Source organism: Ahaetulla prasina, chromosome 2, assembly GCF_028640845.1.
Source record: "Ahaetulla prasina isolate Xishuangbanna chromosome 2, ASM2864084v1, whole genome shotgun sequence".
Classification (NCBI taxonomy): domain Eukaryota; kingdom Metazoa; phylum Chordata; class Lepidosauria; order Squamata; family Colubridae; genus Ahaetulla; species Ahaetulla prasina.
This window is the reverse complement of record NC_080540.1, coordinates 87015176-87033755: the sequence shown is the minus strand read 5'-3', so window position 1 is coordinate 87033755 and position 18580 is coordinate 87015176. Positions and strand designations below refer to the sequence as shown.

The 18580-nt window shown below is 37.2% G+C and overlaps 1 protein-coding gene across 4 annotated transcripts in view; it reads left to right on the top strand.

Annotated features, from left to right (window-relative positions):
• GRIA1 (glutamate ionotropic receptor AMPA type subunit 1) overlaps nt 1-18580 on the top strand; it is a 280511-nt gene that overhangs the window by 139755 nt on the left and 122176 nt on the right. For 3 of the 4 annotated variants that reach the window (XM_058171231.1, XM_058171229.1, XM_058171228.1), the window contains exons 3-4: nt 13465-13704; nt 14132-14316. In XM_058171231.1, the coding sequence (XP_058027214.1) occupies nt 13465-13704; nt 14132-14316 (425 nt within the window). The remainder of the gene's footprint in view (nt 1-13464; nt 13705-14131; nt 14317-18580) is intronic. The other variant, XM_058171232.1, reaches the window with a different exon arrangement.

Below are 18580 nucleotides of genomic sequence, written 5' to 3'. Positions count from 1 at the left end.
TTTGTGGCATAAATTGTTACAGGGGTATATATAAAAAGACAGAATTGAAAATAGCAGCACTCACAACAGGTTGTCAACAATGTAGACTTGTGACATTTTTTCCGTACCACACATTCACAGAAAAGTGGTGAAGATAAATGCAGGAATTTTTGCCTGCGGAGAGTACAGTTCAGAAAATATCTTTTACATCCCTGAGATTTTTCTCACTGAGATTTATTTTAGACACAGTTGTCTGCAAATGCAAAAGCCATTGTGATCCAAGTTCTGTCCCATTTGTATGTGCAGTGTGTCATTGCACATCCACACATGCATAATAAGGACGGAGGCTGTGTTGTAACAATCCAATGCTGCTTTCAAGAGTTGGACAAAAGGACCAAGTTTTGTAAGTGCCTTGACTCATTGAAGTTAATCTTGATATCTGTGTTCTGTAGAAGTCCAATCCATTTCAAAACAGTATGGTAGCACCTTTTAAAATATAAAAAATAGATCTATAGGACCAATAGTTTTTTTTTCCAGCTGTTCAAAAGGTTCATGGAACAAAGAATCCCACACAGAGAAGTGAAAATAGTGTAGCAGATGCAAGAGAATACTCTCAGGAAGTTGGAACATTATTTCTTTTATCTCCAGATAAATAAATAATCTCAAAATGTTTCTGTGGATATTTCCCAGTATTCTGCATTTTCAGGCAAAGGTAAACATCCCTTTGAAAAACCAAAGAAAAGGCACATGGTCCTCAAAACATAAAACATATGAACACTTTGCACCTAATTGCAACCAAACAAACATATCTTTTTACTGAGTCAGTTTGTATACTTAATTCACATATAATCTCACTAATTCAGGAAGGAGCCTTGCTCAAGGAAAAACTTAGAATTAGGACTTTGAGACTGTCTGCATTCAACCCTTGCTTTGATCTCAATAAATTAAATGGCTAAAGTATTCAATTTCTGATTCATGAATCACCTCGAACCACAACATTTTTTTATTTATAAATTATAAATTTAATGTATAAATAATAAAACATGTTAATTTGACATATATCAGTGAGGGCTAACCATTTCTGGACCAAGTGCCCAAAGCACGCGTACGTGCCTGAACCCCCAAATGGCAACGTGCATGCGCCCCCTGCACATGCACCCTGCCCCCCCCACATGCACACACACCTGTATGCATGTGTGCCCCCCCCACACACACACATGCCCCATGCATGCATGGCAGAGACCTGACAACTAGCTGGGCAGTGGGAGGCGTGCCTGTGGCATGCATGCCATAGATTAGCTATCATGGACATATATTGAATGATAAGATCAGTCTATTCATCAGCCATTGAATTTAAACTACAAAAATCTGTAGAACTAAAAGGATAGAAGGATATATAATTTTCCTTATGTATTCAATTTAAGATGCACTCATTCTCCCAAAACACATCTACCTCATCAATTTTCTCTAATACATACTTTTTCCCACAAGTCTTAAACCAAAAGATGCATCAACAAATTTGAAGAAGCATACAATCCAATTCATAAGTGTGTTCCAATCTAAATATTAGTGCAGGAAAAGTTAATTGACTCACTAAAAACAGACGCAAAGCAAATTAATTTTCAACACCTCCCCACTCCCCCTTTCTCCCATGCCTTGTGATCAAAATAAAGATACAGAAGCAATAATTGCTGCAGTCATATGCATTATTTGTAAACTGTTTATTTATTCAATTTCTTTAGCCACTCAACTCATGTAAGTAACTGGCCAATTCAGAGTAGAAAAATAGAGCAAAACATTGATTACGAATTATTACTGTTTCAACTATGGTATCATGGGTTTTATGTTGTGGGTTTTGTTTTGTTGTCTTGTGAGATGGGGAGCCATACAAATTAATAAATGAATGAATGAATGAGAAAAAAGGATAAATGAAAATTATACCAAAGATATAGGTAAAGGTAAAGATTCCCCTCGCACATATGTGTTGTGCCTCGCTCGCCCCCCTTGCCGCAGCCAGGCCCTTCTCATCTCCTGCCAGACACTGATAGTACAGGAGAATGTCCTGGCATGCCTCCAGCCCCCAGTCCTGGCACCATGCCCGGAGAAACTGAGCAAACAAACCTCCCTCCGATAGCATGTGCACCTGAAGCCAGCCACGAGCTGGGATTACCGGCAGCTGGGGACGAAATGATGCAGTGGACAGATCCTCGCTTCCAGAGAATGGAGAGGCGACGTCAGCAAAAGGAAGGGAGGGGCAGGCCTGGATAAGTGCTGAGTCATGGAGCCACACCCCATGGCCTATATAAAGGATCTGCTTTCTTGCATTTTCTGAGTCAGGCAAAGTCTAATCTGGATTGCTGAAGTCACACCTTGGATTCCTGCCTGTCCTGAGGACTCTGATAGGACTTTGGCAGAGCTGCAGAGGCATGCTTGATACGGACTTCCCCGACCCGGCCATCAGAGGAGGAGTGGGACACGACAATATGTGCTAGTCGTTCCCGACTCTGGGGGCAGTGCTTATCTCCATTTCAAAGCTGAAGAGCCAGCGCTGTCCAAAGACGTCTCCGTGGTCATGTGGCCGGCATGACTCAATGCCAAAGGCACACGGAATGCTGTTACCTTCCCACCAAGGTGGTCCCTATTTTTCTACTTGCAGTTTTTACCTGCTTTCAAACCGCTAGGTTGGCAGAAGCTGGGACAAGTAACGGGAGCTCACCCCGTTACATGGCACTAGGGATTCGAACCGATGAACTGCCGACCTTTCGATCGACAAGCTCAGCATCTTAGCCACTGAGCCACCGTGTCCCTACCAAAGATATAGGATAGCTTTAAAGAAATGCCTACATACTATCTGAAATGGCTGCTTTCAAGTGTTATATATCTGATTGCCTCCAAAATTAATTTAGATCTGAAGCCTCAGGGTTATTTGTGCCTTCCAAAACTTTAAGTGAGTCTCCTTTAGATGTTCTTATAAAATAGCCACCAAATAGTTGAAAGACAAATCATTTACTATATGTGGCGCAACATCACAACTGTGTTTCATTTCAATTCCATTAAATTTAAAATTAGTTATATTTTTTCTCATCCTTTTTTAAAATCCTATTCTTATTTACCTCCTCTAATGAATCGTTAGTGTCAACTCAAAGGACCAGAGTTCAGAAACAAAAAGTTTCTGAAACATTTGAAATAAATACTAATAATGAAATAATGCAGCTGTTGATTTAGCAAAATAAGGCTTGATAACTGCAAGGACAATCCACTTTTCTCTGTAAGACTCTAAATATTAGGGCTTGTTGAAGAACATCTCCAGATGGCTTCATTAATAGGGTCTGATTATACATTTTCTTTAGAATATCAGATCTTGGAGATTAACAGAATAATAGAGTTGGAAATGATCTTGAAAGTGTTCTTGTCCAATCCCCTGCTCAGGCAGGAAACCCTATACCGTTTCAGACAAATGGTTGTCCAATCACGTCTTTAAAACTTCCAGTGTTGGACCATCCACAACTTCTGGAGGCAAGTCGTTCCACTGATTAATTGTTAACTGTCAGGAAATTTCTCCTTAGTTCTAGGTTATTTCTCTCCTTGATTATTTTTCATCCATTGCTTTTTGTCCTGCCTTCAAGTACTTTGGAGAATAGATTGATTCCCTCCTCTTTGTGTCAGACCCTGAAATATTGTAATACTGATATCATATCACCCTAGTCCTTCTCTTTATTAATATCCAATTTCTGCAACAATTCTTTATATGTTTAAGCCTCCAGTTCCCTAATCATCTTTGTTGTTCTTCTCTGCACTTTTTCTAGATTCTCAACATCTTTTTTATAGTGTGGTGACCAAAACTGGATGCAGTATTTCAAGTGTGGCCTTACCAAGGCATTATACAGTGGTATTAACACTTCACATGATATACCCCTCTGTTAATGCAGCCTAGATTGTGTTGGTTTTTTTGGCAGGTGCAGCACACTGCTGGCTCATATTTAAGTGATTGTCCACTAGGATCCAAGATCCCGCTCACAAATACTACTTTGGTTAACTGCAATTGAGCCATGGCATAATACTTAAAAGAAACAATATATCAATTTTTAATGGCCCAAATATCCAGATCAAGGATTAAGTGGATTGATAATAGGATGGGGCCCAAAGGGAATTTCTTCAGGAGTGGGAGCAAAATTCTCTAATTCAAAATAACTGAAACTACCTCCTCTTTTAGAGAGGGACTTACCAGGCATAGGCAAATAGAAGCCTCTGGGCCAAGTATCTAACTTATGATCTAAGAATAAATAGGGAGGCAGGCAGAAAGTAGATGGTTGTGGCAGTCCATCAGCAGTGCTGTTGCTTGCAGACTGGAGTCATGCAATGACTGCCATGCTCCTTGGCCTGCAGACCTACCAGCCATGCCTACAGAGATGGAGGAGAGATGGGATCTGGCCCTTCATAGAAAAAGTTTGCCAACCCTTGCTTTTGATCTATAAAGTGACCAGAATGAGCAAATGTGCAACATACAAGTAGTTATTAATGTCAACTTTTGTAATGGAATGTGTGGAAGACTGAAGGAAAGACATACTGCCTAGGAAACAATCAGACAAGAGACGTAGGAGCCCCCAATGGATTAATGATCAGACTGTGAACTCGCAAAGCATTCCTGGTCTGCTCTTGAGTTGCCATAGGCAGGGGGGATGGGAAAACAAATGTTTTCCCATCCTGCAGTGCAGTGAGGCAGCACGTCAGTCAAAACAAAAGCACATTCAAGCCATATCTCTGTCAAGGCCGTCTCCCCGGTTACCTTCAGTGGCTGAAGGGGAGTGATCTTTACAACCTGTGAAAATTGCTTAGTTGGAGAATGTGACTGATGACACATCTTGGGAGGAGGGGGGAAACAGGGTCAGAGCCGGAACGTAAATTAAGTGGGGTCAGAGTTGGTTTCACTTGGTGCCAACTTGAAGCTCCTAATAAATAACTGAATTTCTTTTGAAATTTCTTGGCTGGAGGTTCATGATTTAATTAGGGCATTGGTTGGAACCCTGTCATAGAGAAAAAATTTACGGAGGACCCGCCTTAAGTGTTTAGGTGATTTAAAGTGGAGGTGGAAAGCTTGTACCTTCAGACTTGCAAAATTCTATTAATGTAGCCTTACATTAAAATGGAATTATTTCATCTAATCATTTTTCCTGGTTTATCTGGGAGGGCTGACCGCTTTCTAAACATGTTCAGGACAACTAACTGAAACTGATTCGATGAGCAACTCCAGAATCAACTGTGAATATCTCAGTAGCTTCTGAGGAAATCATAACATCTATATAAACTCCTATCAAAGTGAGAAAAGTGACTTTATTCTCAATATAATAAAACCTCCAAAGTTAACAAATTTTCTTTCCTTGTTTGTGCTAGGTTCCCTGCCCCCCGTAAAACTGGTTAAAGCAGCTATGTGTTAATAGCTAAAGCAGGGGTGTCCAAACTTGGTCCCTTTAAGACTTTTGGACTTCAACTCCCAGAGTTCCTCAGCCAGCTTTGCTGGCTGAGGGACTCTGGGAGTTGAAGTCCAAAAGTCTTAAAGGGACCAAGTTTGGACACCCCTGAGCTAAAGAGTTCAGCTCTGCACAGTCAGTGCTTTGTACATAAAGGCAATCTAAGATAGAGAACAACTTTTTTAGCTTTGACGGAATCAGTTTTAAAATGTCACCATCTACTTATTCTAATTTGCACATTCCTGCATTTTAAAACATTAGACTAGAATGGAAAAAATAAATCAAATGCATTACTTAGCTGAAATCACCTTGCTTTCACCTTCTAAATCTGTTATAGTTGGAATTTTTTGTCTCTCTTCAGTCTGGAGAAAAAGCACCATTTCATAACAGTTATTTAAGAGATGTAAAACTGTTGGCTTGAAAAGTGGACATTTGACAAGATAAATAACAGCCTTCTCACATTGATTCTCAACTGATTCTAAATAGGCTTATAAAATTTTAGATCATTCTAGAAACATCTAGTAAGGAGTGGGCAAACTGACAGGATAACATTAATACTAATGATGATAAAGTTAATCCAGTTTGGATTCCACTAATCCACATTCAAATTTTCACTATCACAGTTAATTGTATTTGTGGGTGGACACACACACACACATGCACACACACAAATACAATTCACAAATTCTACCTATTACTGTGAGTCATCCCCATTGGCCATGCAAACTGAAAATTCCAGCAGAGTTATTCAAACATATCTCAAACTCACCAATTTAGGCAAAGTTCATGTAACTATATTTCTAAATTATGGTTGGGTGTAAAATTTACATTTAAAATTACCATTCAGGTAAATCAGAAATGCAAGGAACAAAAGATTTAGAAGGAAGCAAGGTAGGCAGTCAAGCACTGTTCTCCTTGTGTTTATATCCAGTAGAATTATTTAAAAGTTTTTGCTATGTTTGTATCCAGAAGAATTGCTTATCTCTTCTATCCAGTTACTTCTTTAAATGAAACATAAAGTCAATACTTAGTGCTTAATTGCCATCTAATTAAATTGTATAATGTCCACACAACGTGGTCCATTGAACAAATGGAAAGTACTCCCATGCCTCCTTTTTCTGTTGTTCACAGGATTATTATTACTGACAGTTAATGTGCATTTCAAACTAATTATGGGAGTATAACAGGTATAAAGTTGCTACCTTCTGAAGGCAGGATCTAATTTAAGTAATTGAGGTTATTGTGAGAAGGGGAAAAAAGATGACTGCAGTAGTTTTCAAAGTACATTATTAAGAATGTCATACAGAAAGCAAGAGATATCTCTACTCCTCCCTCAAGTTACCTAACCACAGATGGTCTTTTATTCAAAAATTCTGACTTGTCTCAACCATCTAAACAGACTAGAACTGTGAGTTCTTGGCTGCTAGAATCTGTTTCAAGGGCTAGGATTAACAATTATCTGAGTACAGCGTAGGAGGAAAACTGATGCCTGCTCATGATTGTTACAAAGTACTGAAGATGACAGAAAGATTGAGAGGAGAAGAATGTGGCATCTGTAATCAGAGGCATCTGTAATTAATGTGTTGCAAAGCCATAATCTGCTTTATGAGGTAGATAGATCACAAGACGGTAATGAGATTACCAAAGAAGATGGATTGTTTTCTTTGTTTTTCCAAAAATATCATTTGAGACAATGACCCAAAAAACCCCAACCCTACAGCAAAAACGTTGGGATTGAAATTAGAATTCACCATATAGTATTTTGTTTTTCTTATTACGATGTTGGCAAAAATTCTGGTTGTATAAAGTTTTCATTTCGCCAGCAGATAATGCTTAGACCTTCTTTAATGGCAGCAGAGAGAGGCAATTTGCTTTTCTCATAACTTCTTTTAAATTTAAAATCATTTTCTTAAACTTACATTATGGCTCCCTTACTATTGCTCTCAACAATAGCAAAAAAGTGAGCTAAAACTTGGCAAATGAAGGCACTTTCAGAAAGATCACAATGCTTACCAACTATTGTTGGAAGGCATTTATTCTGATTACCATACTGAAATAACAGATTGTAAAGTTCAAGTTGTAATTCTCAGCCCTACTGTGCATTTTTTGCTTAGTACTGTCATGTTCAGTTTCATTTTAGATTCAAATCTATGTTTTCATCCCAGAAATCTAATAATTTCTGTATGTGGAGACTTTAGACATGTTCTTTTTTCTCTCCAGATGTCCTTGACTTAGGGCGAGGCATTTAGTTGTCGGAATAGAGCAAGTAGCTCTCAGTGTGCATATTTATTGTGTATGTATGATGTCAGGAACCTAAAGTGTCCCAGGAATCCTTTCAGTGTACTTATTAATGTATTTGGGCTAATAGCAATGTGAGAAGTGCTTGCTTCAGATTTCTTATAACTCCAATATTCTGGCATACGCTGTGTCTGAGGAAAATATGTATTATGTATTTGGAGATCTATTTATTACTCTATGTTAAAATGAAAAGTTTTTGATGATTTTTCATTATATTTTATTTTGATTAAGCCTCGTAGCCAAAACTCATAGAAGTCCGGAACATTTATTGTAGTGCTTCCTCTAGCACTTACCGTATTACTAACTAAGGCAGAGATAAGCAAGATTTTCATTCTCTGAGCATCATTGAAAAACCTTATTAACTGTCTGGGTGATGTGGCCCAAATTGCTATAGTCTTATAAGACTGCCAAAGACTTCCATTGAAATTATGCACAGATTTACAAAATTTAAAATCGCACAATTATAGAATAGAATAGAATAGAATAGAATTTTTTTTTAATTGGCCAAGTGTGATTGGACACACAAGGAATTTGTCTTGGTGCATATGCTCTCATTGTACATAAAATAAACCTTCATAAAGGTGCAACACTTACAACACTTAATGATAGTCATAGGATACAAATTTAACACTTAATGATACAACACTTCATGATAGTCATAGGCTAAAATTAAGCAATCAGGAAAAAATCAATTACAGTATAAATCGTAAAGATACAAGCAACAAAGTTACAGTCATAAGTGTAACAAGATTGGTGATGGGAACGATGAGAAGATTAATAGTAGTGCAGATTTAGTCAATAGTTTGACAGTGTTGACGGAATTATTTGTTTAGCAGAGTGATGGCGTTCGGGGGGAAAATTGCAGTATTATCATGAACATTGTTGGAACCTACAATATGCTATGTTGTTCATTTCAGAGCTACAGATATATCGGCTTATACTCGAGTCCCCAGTTTACCCCAGTTTTGGGGTAAAATTGGGGACCTCGGCTTATACTCGAGTATATCGGCTTATACTCAAGTTTTTTTTTTTTTAAGCCGCATACTCGAGTATATCGGCTTATACTCGAGTTTTTTTTTTTTTTCACATTTTACGGACTGAAGCCCTGCCGGTGCAGTGAGAGGGTGGGCGGGGAGCCGCCAGCCTTCTCAGCTGAGGAGGAGGGTTTCAACCGGTAGGTGCCTCATTTCCCACCCTCGGCTTATACTCGAGTCCCCAGTTTACCCCAGTTTTTGGGGTAAAATTGGGGACCTCGGCTTATACTCGGATCGGCTTATATTCGAGTATATACGGTATATTGTATTTTATTTCAAATTAAGGTTTATTTATTTTAAAAGAGATTTCAGATTGAAAGTGTTGGAAAAGAGTGCTTGGAGCAGTTTCCCACAATAGCACAAGAATGTATTGAGTTGATTTTTACTTGATTTTTGTTTTTTACTAGACAATATTTTTATATTTCTCAAGTTTTTTTTTTTTTAAGCCATATACTCGAGTATATCGGCTTATACTCGAGTTTTTTCACATTTTACGGACTGAAGCCCTGCGGTGCAGTGAGAGGGTGGGCGGGGAGCCAGCCTTCTCAGCTGAGGAGGAGGGTTTCAACCGGTGGGTGCCTCATTCCACCCTCGGCTTATACTCGAGTCCCCAGTTTACCCCAGTTTTTGGGGTAAAATTGGGGACCTCGGCTTATACTCGGATCGGCTTATATTCGAGTATATACGGTATATTGTATTTTATTTCAAATTAAGGTTTATTTATTTTAAAAGAGATTTCAGATTGAAAGTGTTGGAAAAGAGTGCTTGGAGCAGTTTCCCACCATAGCACAAGAATGTATTGAGTTGATTTTTACTTGATTTTTGTTTTTTACTAGACAATATTTTTATATTTCTCCAGATGGCATTTCTTGGCATTGTTGTGTTTGCTAGTGACAGAGCCGCCCTACCAAGTAGAATGTTAATCAGAAGACATAAAATCAGACTGATGTAGTAAATTGAGGAGTTCGTAATAAAAAGTACAGGATGTTCTTTTACATCATCTCATGTTGTTTGCTCATAAACATCTATGTCTCTACAGATGTTTATAAGCTACACTTCCCAGCAGTCCCACCCAGTTCAGTGAATGAAAAATGCTGGGAATATTAATTTTGCAAAATCTACAGAGCCAATACTGTCCACATTTGCATAATTCAAAATTATTCTTTGCTCTTGTACTTAGAGGAAATCTATTCTTTGCTCTTCTACATAGAGGAGATCTTTCCCAACACTTGCAGTTGTTATCTTACCCTTTTACTAAAAGACAAGAAAATATATTGGGCTAAACAGCAAAAACTAGAATTATTTTCAAAGGAGAATAAAAACAGCAAAAAATTCAAGTTTTTTTTAAAGATTCCTTTGAGCGTTCTGCAGTTATAAAGTCATATTCATCTATATTATTAAAATCAAAGGCTGGCCTTAAGATGAAAGCACAGTCACTCTTAAGAACCATCACCTTAGAATTTGATTTATCGGAATGCACCAATAAACATGAATGAAGTTAAACGTGTTTGACAATATGCATGCCTGAGGTTTTATACAGTATTTCAAAATATGCTGCTGTCTCTATCATATATTTTCCTCTGGAAATTTGTACATAGCTTTCAAGTACTTCTCCTGAGGAGCTGTTTGACAAATATCAAACCCTTGTGCCTACTAGCAACAGAATTATTGAAATCAGTGAAAAGAAAACTAGAATTAATGGACATTTTTAGCATTTGATTTTGTTTATGCAAAAATATAGTTGCTTAATATTTTTGTTAAATCTAGAGTCATGATGATGATCTGGCTACCCCAATCTTCTTCACTGCAGGAATAGTATGACCAAATTGCCACAAGTGATCATTTGTTATCAAATCTTTCACAAATTTTTAAGCTTCTGTGTTAAACCCTCCTTCAGGGTTTATTTTTATATATATAAGAAATGATCCATTTTATATTTTATATGCAGTGCCCCAGACAGCTTGAACCAATTAAAACAGCATCAAAAACTATCAAAGCATTGAAATAAAGTAAAATAATCAGAAGTAATGAAAAATGACAGAGACTCAACCTCATAATTTGTTATCAGAAGCAATCAATTAATTAATATTGATTTCTGCCAAAAAATATTTAAAAAGACAATGTCTAAAAGATTTTTAAAAAATAATACTAGATACCAGAATTTCACACAATATGATAAAGACCAATCAGCCATATCAAAAATTAGGAATTCTACATAGCTATATTTAGAGGTGTGAGAATGACATATCTGAATTATAATTTAAAGAAATAAAAGCTGTTTTAGTGATTCAAATTATTTTCATTGATACATTTTATGCATCTTTCCTAATATGTGTATTCAATTCAGCTGCACATCTGCATTTACAGCTCAACCTGGCCTATATAACGTGTCTTGAAATTTCAGAAATAAAGTCTTTAACAAGCATATGACATTTTCTAAATATGAATTCTCATGTGATATAATACTCTTAAAAGATTTGGTTCCAAAGATAAGCCATAATTTTCCCTCTTTGTCCCCACTGTTAGGTAATCTGAATTGCTTGTCTCTCCAGAACTCACTGCTGACCTTGAGAGCAATAATTTGCATGTTACTAGATTGCCCATATCCTTGTACTTTAAGGAAACAAATCCAAATTACATCTTAACCATATTATGGAACTGAGGGTTACTGTTTCATCCCTTGGTGTTAACTCTCACGTTTGCTAGAAAAGAGTCTCAAGAGAGAAAAGTGATGAGGCTTAAAATGTTCCCAAAAGCATTAATTAGTGTTTTCCAAATCTTCTTTTTTCATACAAGCTTAAAAATTCCATAGCTGAATAAAACCTCAGGGATTTCTAGCACATTATTTGTTCACTGTTTTTTTCTTCTTCTTCTGAAGAGGTAGGCCATGTTTCGTGGAGAATAGGCCTACTAGTACTTGAAGATGCTTCTTGCAAGCTTTTGTGAGGAAATCAAAGTGTGTGAGAGGCAATGGGGAATACTACTGGATCCAGAAACAGCCTTAAATCTTTTGTTTCATCCAGCAGAACTTTTCTTATCTTCTTAAGAAAAAGTTACCTCAAATATGCTATATATTCTAGATACCTGTCCCAAAGGTGCTTTTCAAAAGGCAGCTGGTCTTTCTTTTGGGGGGGGGGAGTCCTCCCTGAAAATATTTCCCTTCTCATCCAAGATACTCAGAACTGAAGAAGCTTCTTGGATGAGAAGTGAAAAGTTTTCAAGGGGGAAAAATCAAGAAAACCCAGTTGCCTTTTGAAAGGCACCACGACCTGAATGATTGGGAATCTCCATAGACATACTAGATTTTATTTATTTATTTATTTATTAAATTTTTATACCGCCCTTCTCCCAAAGGACTCAGGGCGGTGTACAGCCAGGATAAAACTCAATATATATACAATTAAAACCAAAATTTAAAACGAAGCAAATTGCAAAAAAGGCCAACATTAAAATTTAAAAATTTAAAACCTTAAGACAATAAAACCCAATTTAAAATAGTAAAAACTATTATGCCAGTCCCGCTTGAATAAATAAATATGTTTTTAGTTCACGGCGAAAGGTCCGAAGATCAGGCACTTGGCGTAAGCCAGGGGAAAGTTCATTCCAGAGCGTCGGAGCTCCAACAGAGAAGGCCCTACTCCTGGGGGCCGCCCGCCGACACTGTTTGGCGGACGGCACCCTGAGAAGACCCTCTCTGTGGGAGCGTACGGGTCGGTGGGAGGCATAGGGTAACAGCAGGCGGTCTCGTAAGTACCCGGGTCCTAAGCCATGGAGCGCTTTAAAGGTGATAACCAAAATCTTGAAGCGCACCCGAAAGACCACAGGAAGCCAGTGCAGACTGCGCAGCAGTGGTGTTACGTGGGAGCCACGAGTGGCTCCCGTTACTACTCACGCAGCCGCATTCTGGACTAACTGCAGCCTCTGGGTGCACCTCAAGGGCAGTCCCATGTAGAGAGCATTGCAATAATCCAACCGAGACGTGACCAGAGCATGAGTGACCGTGCATAAGGCATCCCGATACTTGAATGGCCAGAAGGTAGGCCTATTAAAAGCAGATTTATTTTAATTGTCACATCAAGAAGAATTTTTGAAACCCCAACATGGTTTTGAAACATTTAATTTGGACAAAACTCCTTTTTAATTCTCATTTAGATGTTATACTGTAGATTGAAACATTAATTTTGCATGAAATTAAAAAATGTTTGCTTAGAATTATAAAATTCATTGCAGTGGCTTTATTATCTTGAAGAAATCTTTAATGCATTTTTCCTAGACCTGCATGGAAATAACCATATAGTAAGGATATAACATATGATGATATATCACAAAACTCCTCCAGTATCCTTTCTTCCTTTGCTTGAGTGTGTGGGCTTAGATAAACTTAATCCTATCATTTTAAAAGCCTCAATTTCCTTGGAAGATATTTGAAAAAGTGCCAGTTAAGACGGTATCTTCTAATGACGACAGTGTGTCATCAAACTCAGAGAAAACGAATGGAACATTCCATCTTTAAGGCTTTCTTCAGTTTCAATGCTTTGAATTGTATGACTATTTGTAAAGGAATAAACTCATAATAATAAGTATACATACATACACACACATACTTACGTGTGTGTGTGTGTGTACCTAATTTCTTTCAGAGAATTTCTGACTTTTGGGTTTTTTTCTTCTTTCTCTTTCCACAGTCTGTTCCCAGTTCTCCAAGGGGGTCTATGCTATCTTTGGCTTTTATGAGAGGAGGACTGTCAACATGCTCACGTCCTTCTGTGGGGCACTACATGTCTGCTTTGTAACACCCAGCTTCCCTGTTGACACATCCAATCAATTTGTTATTCAGCTGCGCCCTGAACTTCAGGATGCCCTCATCAGTGTCATTGAATTTTACAAGTGCCAGAAGTTTATGTACATTTATGATGCTGACCGGGGTAAGTCTGACTGAGCTATGGGACAGATGAAGAATTGGATTTGGATAAAGAGATTAAGTTCTTACTAAATGTAGGAAATACAGTGGATACTGCAAATCTAATTTGTGCCACGTAACACATTAAGTTACATTAAATAAATCACCATATCACAGTGGACTTGTCCAGCTGCCAACACATATAAAATGGGAACAATAATTCTGATTTAATGTACCATTGATATAAACATTATGTGACCATGTAAACATGTCATGTAGATGTTCAATATTAAAATGCTGCCTCTTACCTTGGATTTATTGATTGAGATCATGAGGTATATATAGAAATGAAGCATTTCTGAAAGCTATGATTTCATTGACTGTTATAGCAATTAGAAAGATAAAACAGCCATTGCCATGAATTGATCTGATCTGATCTTATCCTATCTCAGGTTTGTCAGTGCTGCAAAAGGTATTGGATACAGCTGCAGAGAAAAACTGGCAGGTAACAGCAGTCAACGTTATGACAACAACAGAAGAGGACTACAAGTCACTCTTCCAAAATTTGGAGAAGAAGAAGGAACGGGTCGTGGTTGTTGATTGTGAATCAGAACGACTAAATGCTATCTTAGGCAAGGTAGGTTTTAAATTGTGCACAAATAAGGCAAGACGGTCCCAGATTAAAGTAATAATGGCACTTATAGTAGAATCAGCCTAGGTCCCCTTTTAGTTAAAATCTGAGACCACAAGATTGGTCAAAAATATTGCTTGTCAGATCTGATTACTGAAAGGAAAATACTCAAGAGACTTATTTCTTACTTCCATTTAGACCAGGGGTGTCAAACTCCTGGTCCTTGGGCCGGATGCAACACATGCTGGCCATTCCCACCCCCATTTTAGCAAAGGGGGGAAAGTCCTGATACATCATGTGACAACAAGATGACACTGTAAGTTTGGCATCCCTGATTTAGACTGTCCTTTCAGAAGTGTATCTCCATGAAACCTAGCTTTTTTCATGGCAATAGCATTTGTGTGGGCTGGGCAGTGGGATCTTCACATTAAGATTGGTATCTATAGATGCAGAATCAAGAGCAGTAGAGCATGCTTCTGCTTTGCTTATGGTGCTAGGATCTGCATTTAGAAATGTTGGAAATGTTGCCCTGTCTCTCCTCTTCTTTTCCTGATAAGGATAGGAATACCACATATGAAAAACTCTGGATATGTAGCTTTTTGTTATTAGAGCCTAATATAATAAGGATCTTTTTGGAATACAATATTTGTTTATGTATTATTTACTGAAGCCACAATATAATAGAAATGGTTTCCTAAAAATACCAATATCAAAATCTAATCTAATTTAATCTAATCCAATCTAAAACACAATTACAAACACACCATTTTAGAATGAAGGGCTAAGGCTTTATGAAGCAAGACAAGAAAAACTAAAATATTGTTTGGAAATTATGCCTAGATTTGATCCTTGTTATTGGCAATGAAATACCATAAATGTGGGCAACAAGTCCTCTTTTAAAAGAGATTTAATTCATTTTAATAAATGTTATAACATGAAGATGCAGTTATTTTAAATATATAAAGCTATGGGTTTTTGTAAATATATGAAAGTGGTTAGAGGTAGATTTGAATCTGGGTCCCCCAGCTATAGTCTAGCATATTTGATGCTGCACTGTACTAGACCTCTGGGATACACAATAGAATCATATGTATACATGGCACACAACTGCGCTTATGATATATATTGCACAAGTGATTTCACAAATAATTGCCCATGTAGAAACGTGGCTGGCATAGCCCAGAAGTCATGCAGAAGTACAGCTGTATCTGCAGAAATAAACGGAAGTGTTTTGAAAACCCCTGTAGAGATTGTAGGCCACTCTGAGCTATTAAATACTGTCCACAACAAAACAGCTGCTGTGCTGTAACTCGGGCGTTAGAGTGTTGATCAAATTAATCACACTTTTCCCCTGGGCTCCTCCCATCTGTTTATTCATATTCACTTGTTGCATTACATCTGAAACCTGAGCTGTGAATCACAAATGGCTGGGGAACAGCTCTTTCATTTAGAGGCATTCAGTAGGCTAGTCACAAAGGATTCAGAGTTGTTCATGTAGACTGTACTGCTGAAATGCAATAGTGAACAGGAAAGGGGTAGGTAGGACTTGTCTTTCACAACTCTAATGAGGAAGTTTGCTTTCTGTCTCTTTGGAAGACTATGAAAATAATATATACATGCATTAGAAATATATACATGCTTGAAAAATATTTGCCTTAGACAAGTATACTGTATATAGGAATGTAACTAGTTTTTTTATCACATTACATCATATTTTTCTTAGTCATACTTATTTCACTTTTTTGTTAAAATGCTTATGTGTTTCTTCTTATCCTCCTCCTCCTCCTCCTCCTCCTGCTGCTGTCCTCCTTGGCAATGTATCACCATCACTATTATTAGGTTTTGCTTTTTTGCTCATTTTTATTAATTATAAAGCTGAATGAATGAATGAATGAATGAATGATGAATGAATGAATGAATGAATGCTACACAGTGAGAGTCTAAATGAAGAACTTTCTCATGTGCTCCAGCCCTCTAAATTTTCACTTCCTGACAGCTGCATTTTGGAGCCTTTTTCTTGATTAATGCAAATGCTACAACTCAAAAGCAGATATGTATACAAGCACAAGATTGGATTCGCAAGTTTAGAAATGCCTCCTTTCATTTCCTTTTTGGGGAGAAGCAGTCAGAAGCCAGAAGTTAACCGAGGAATGCATTTTTTTTATTAGTAGAAATGCAGGAAGCTTCATGTCCTAGATAGGAACTGTTCATGGAAAAACCGACTGATCTGCAGCACTTCCAGATGTATTTGTTTCAGCCATTATTTAATTATCCAACCCAGGAGATCCGTATAGTAGAAAAGGTGATGGTAGAGCCTTACTTATTTGTATCTGCTCTGATAACGCTAATAGAGGTACAAGGATATTAGTATAGGAGTCAGGAAGCTTTTACTCCTGTACTCAAGGGCATTGCAGCTGGAAAACTCTAAAGTAGGTGAGCCAGTTAAGATAGAAACAAGTGTCCAATAACAACTAATCCATTTGGTGATCACTGTAATGCTGAGAAATTTTATGACATTGTATAGCATTCCCCAGTTCTCACCTGGGGAATTGATGTTTAATTGAAAAACTAAGAAAGAAAAGGGAGGAAAATGTGGAATTGAATTTGTATTTGTATTGGGTCTGTTCTTGTTTATAGCTGCAATTCTAATAAAAGAAATGGAGAGAGTAGAAACTGGCACAAATAGTTCACGACTGCTTTCCATCTTGCCATCAAAAATAGGTAACACTGTTACAACTCATCTGATCAAAGTAAATCAGAAATATATGGAACAAAAAGAATTCACCAAGGCAATGATATTGATTTCACTAAGGCAATAATCTACTACTGACCAAGAAATATGGGAGTATTGGAAGCCATGAAATGGTTTACATTGACAAATTATCTGCAGTTACCGTATATCCAGATGATAGTGAAGTGAGAATGGTTCCTTAGATAGGAAAATCATATATTAAAGTACCGATCTACAGTCATTCTTTTGCACAACTTCAATTGGAGAGCTCTCAACATTATATAACACAGGAAGATTAAGTATAGCCATGACCATTGTATAGGAATGTTTATTTAAATGACCCTTACTTCAGTTTCAAGAATTTTCATTGTATTTCTAGAATAATAAGAACAATTATATAATTTATGAATGCTACAAGTAGGCCATACTAGAAAGAAAATGCCTGTTGCATATGAGACACAAGAAGAATCAATGCCTTTCTGCTTACTTCTATAGGATAAGGATAAGGATAAGCGATTTGAATCTTCTTGCCATTCTGTAGGATAAATAGACTAGAGGTTAAAGGACACTTCTCAAGATTTCCATTGTGTTCATCAGCTGTTTAGACTTTAATAAAGTGGCTGTGTATATGTGACAGAAGTTATGGGGTGAATCACAGTCAAGATTTTTTTAAATGATTGGTCATATTTTAATGCATAAAGTTCATAAACAATCTGTCATTTTCTCAATACATTTAACTATAGGTTCCAGAATGAAATTTACAAAAACAATTTAAACATTACCAGGAAACACCTGCACATTGTATCTGAGCTCTCAGAGGTCTTATTATTTATTCCGTTAAAAGCAGAATGATGGTTTACTTAATGGTGAACCTATGCTACACATGTTAAAGGTGACATGGCATAACATTTTGAGTGACAGGCCATATTTCACAATACCTGATAACTATTTTTGAAAGCACATCACATTCTCATATGATTTTTGAGGAGGCCATGTGAGAATGAGTTGTGCTCTTCTGCAGCTTTCAATGCCTCCAAAATTGCAGAAGAACAGAGCATGATTTTGCACAGTTTTCAGAGGCTGCAGAAGTGCTCCAAGGCTACTTCAGGAATGAAGACCTTATGTGCCTGGAGTTGTCTCAAAGTGTCTATAGTGTGATATGCCAGCAAATTTAAGTTAGGCATTTTCCAAATTTTTTGACACACCGAGTCCAAAAGGTTCACCATTGCCAGCTTAGTCCAAACTTCCCTATTCTGGATACATTCTGAATATGTGAACTTTAACTTCCAGATTTCTTAACAAAGGTGGCTGACATTTCTGGAATTTGAAATTTACATTTCAAAGGATATCTAGATTGGAAAAGGCTAGAGTGGTCGATAGGGGATGTTCTGATAATTAAAAAAGTTCTCACCGTTTGAGTTAATTCCAGATTTAATCAAATTTTGGATAACTTTTAACATTAATGATGGCTTAGAAATACTTGTAAATAAAATATCTTCTTTTCCAGTGGCTTTATTAAAATCAGCATATTATATTACA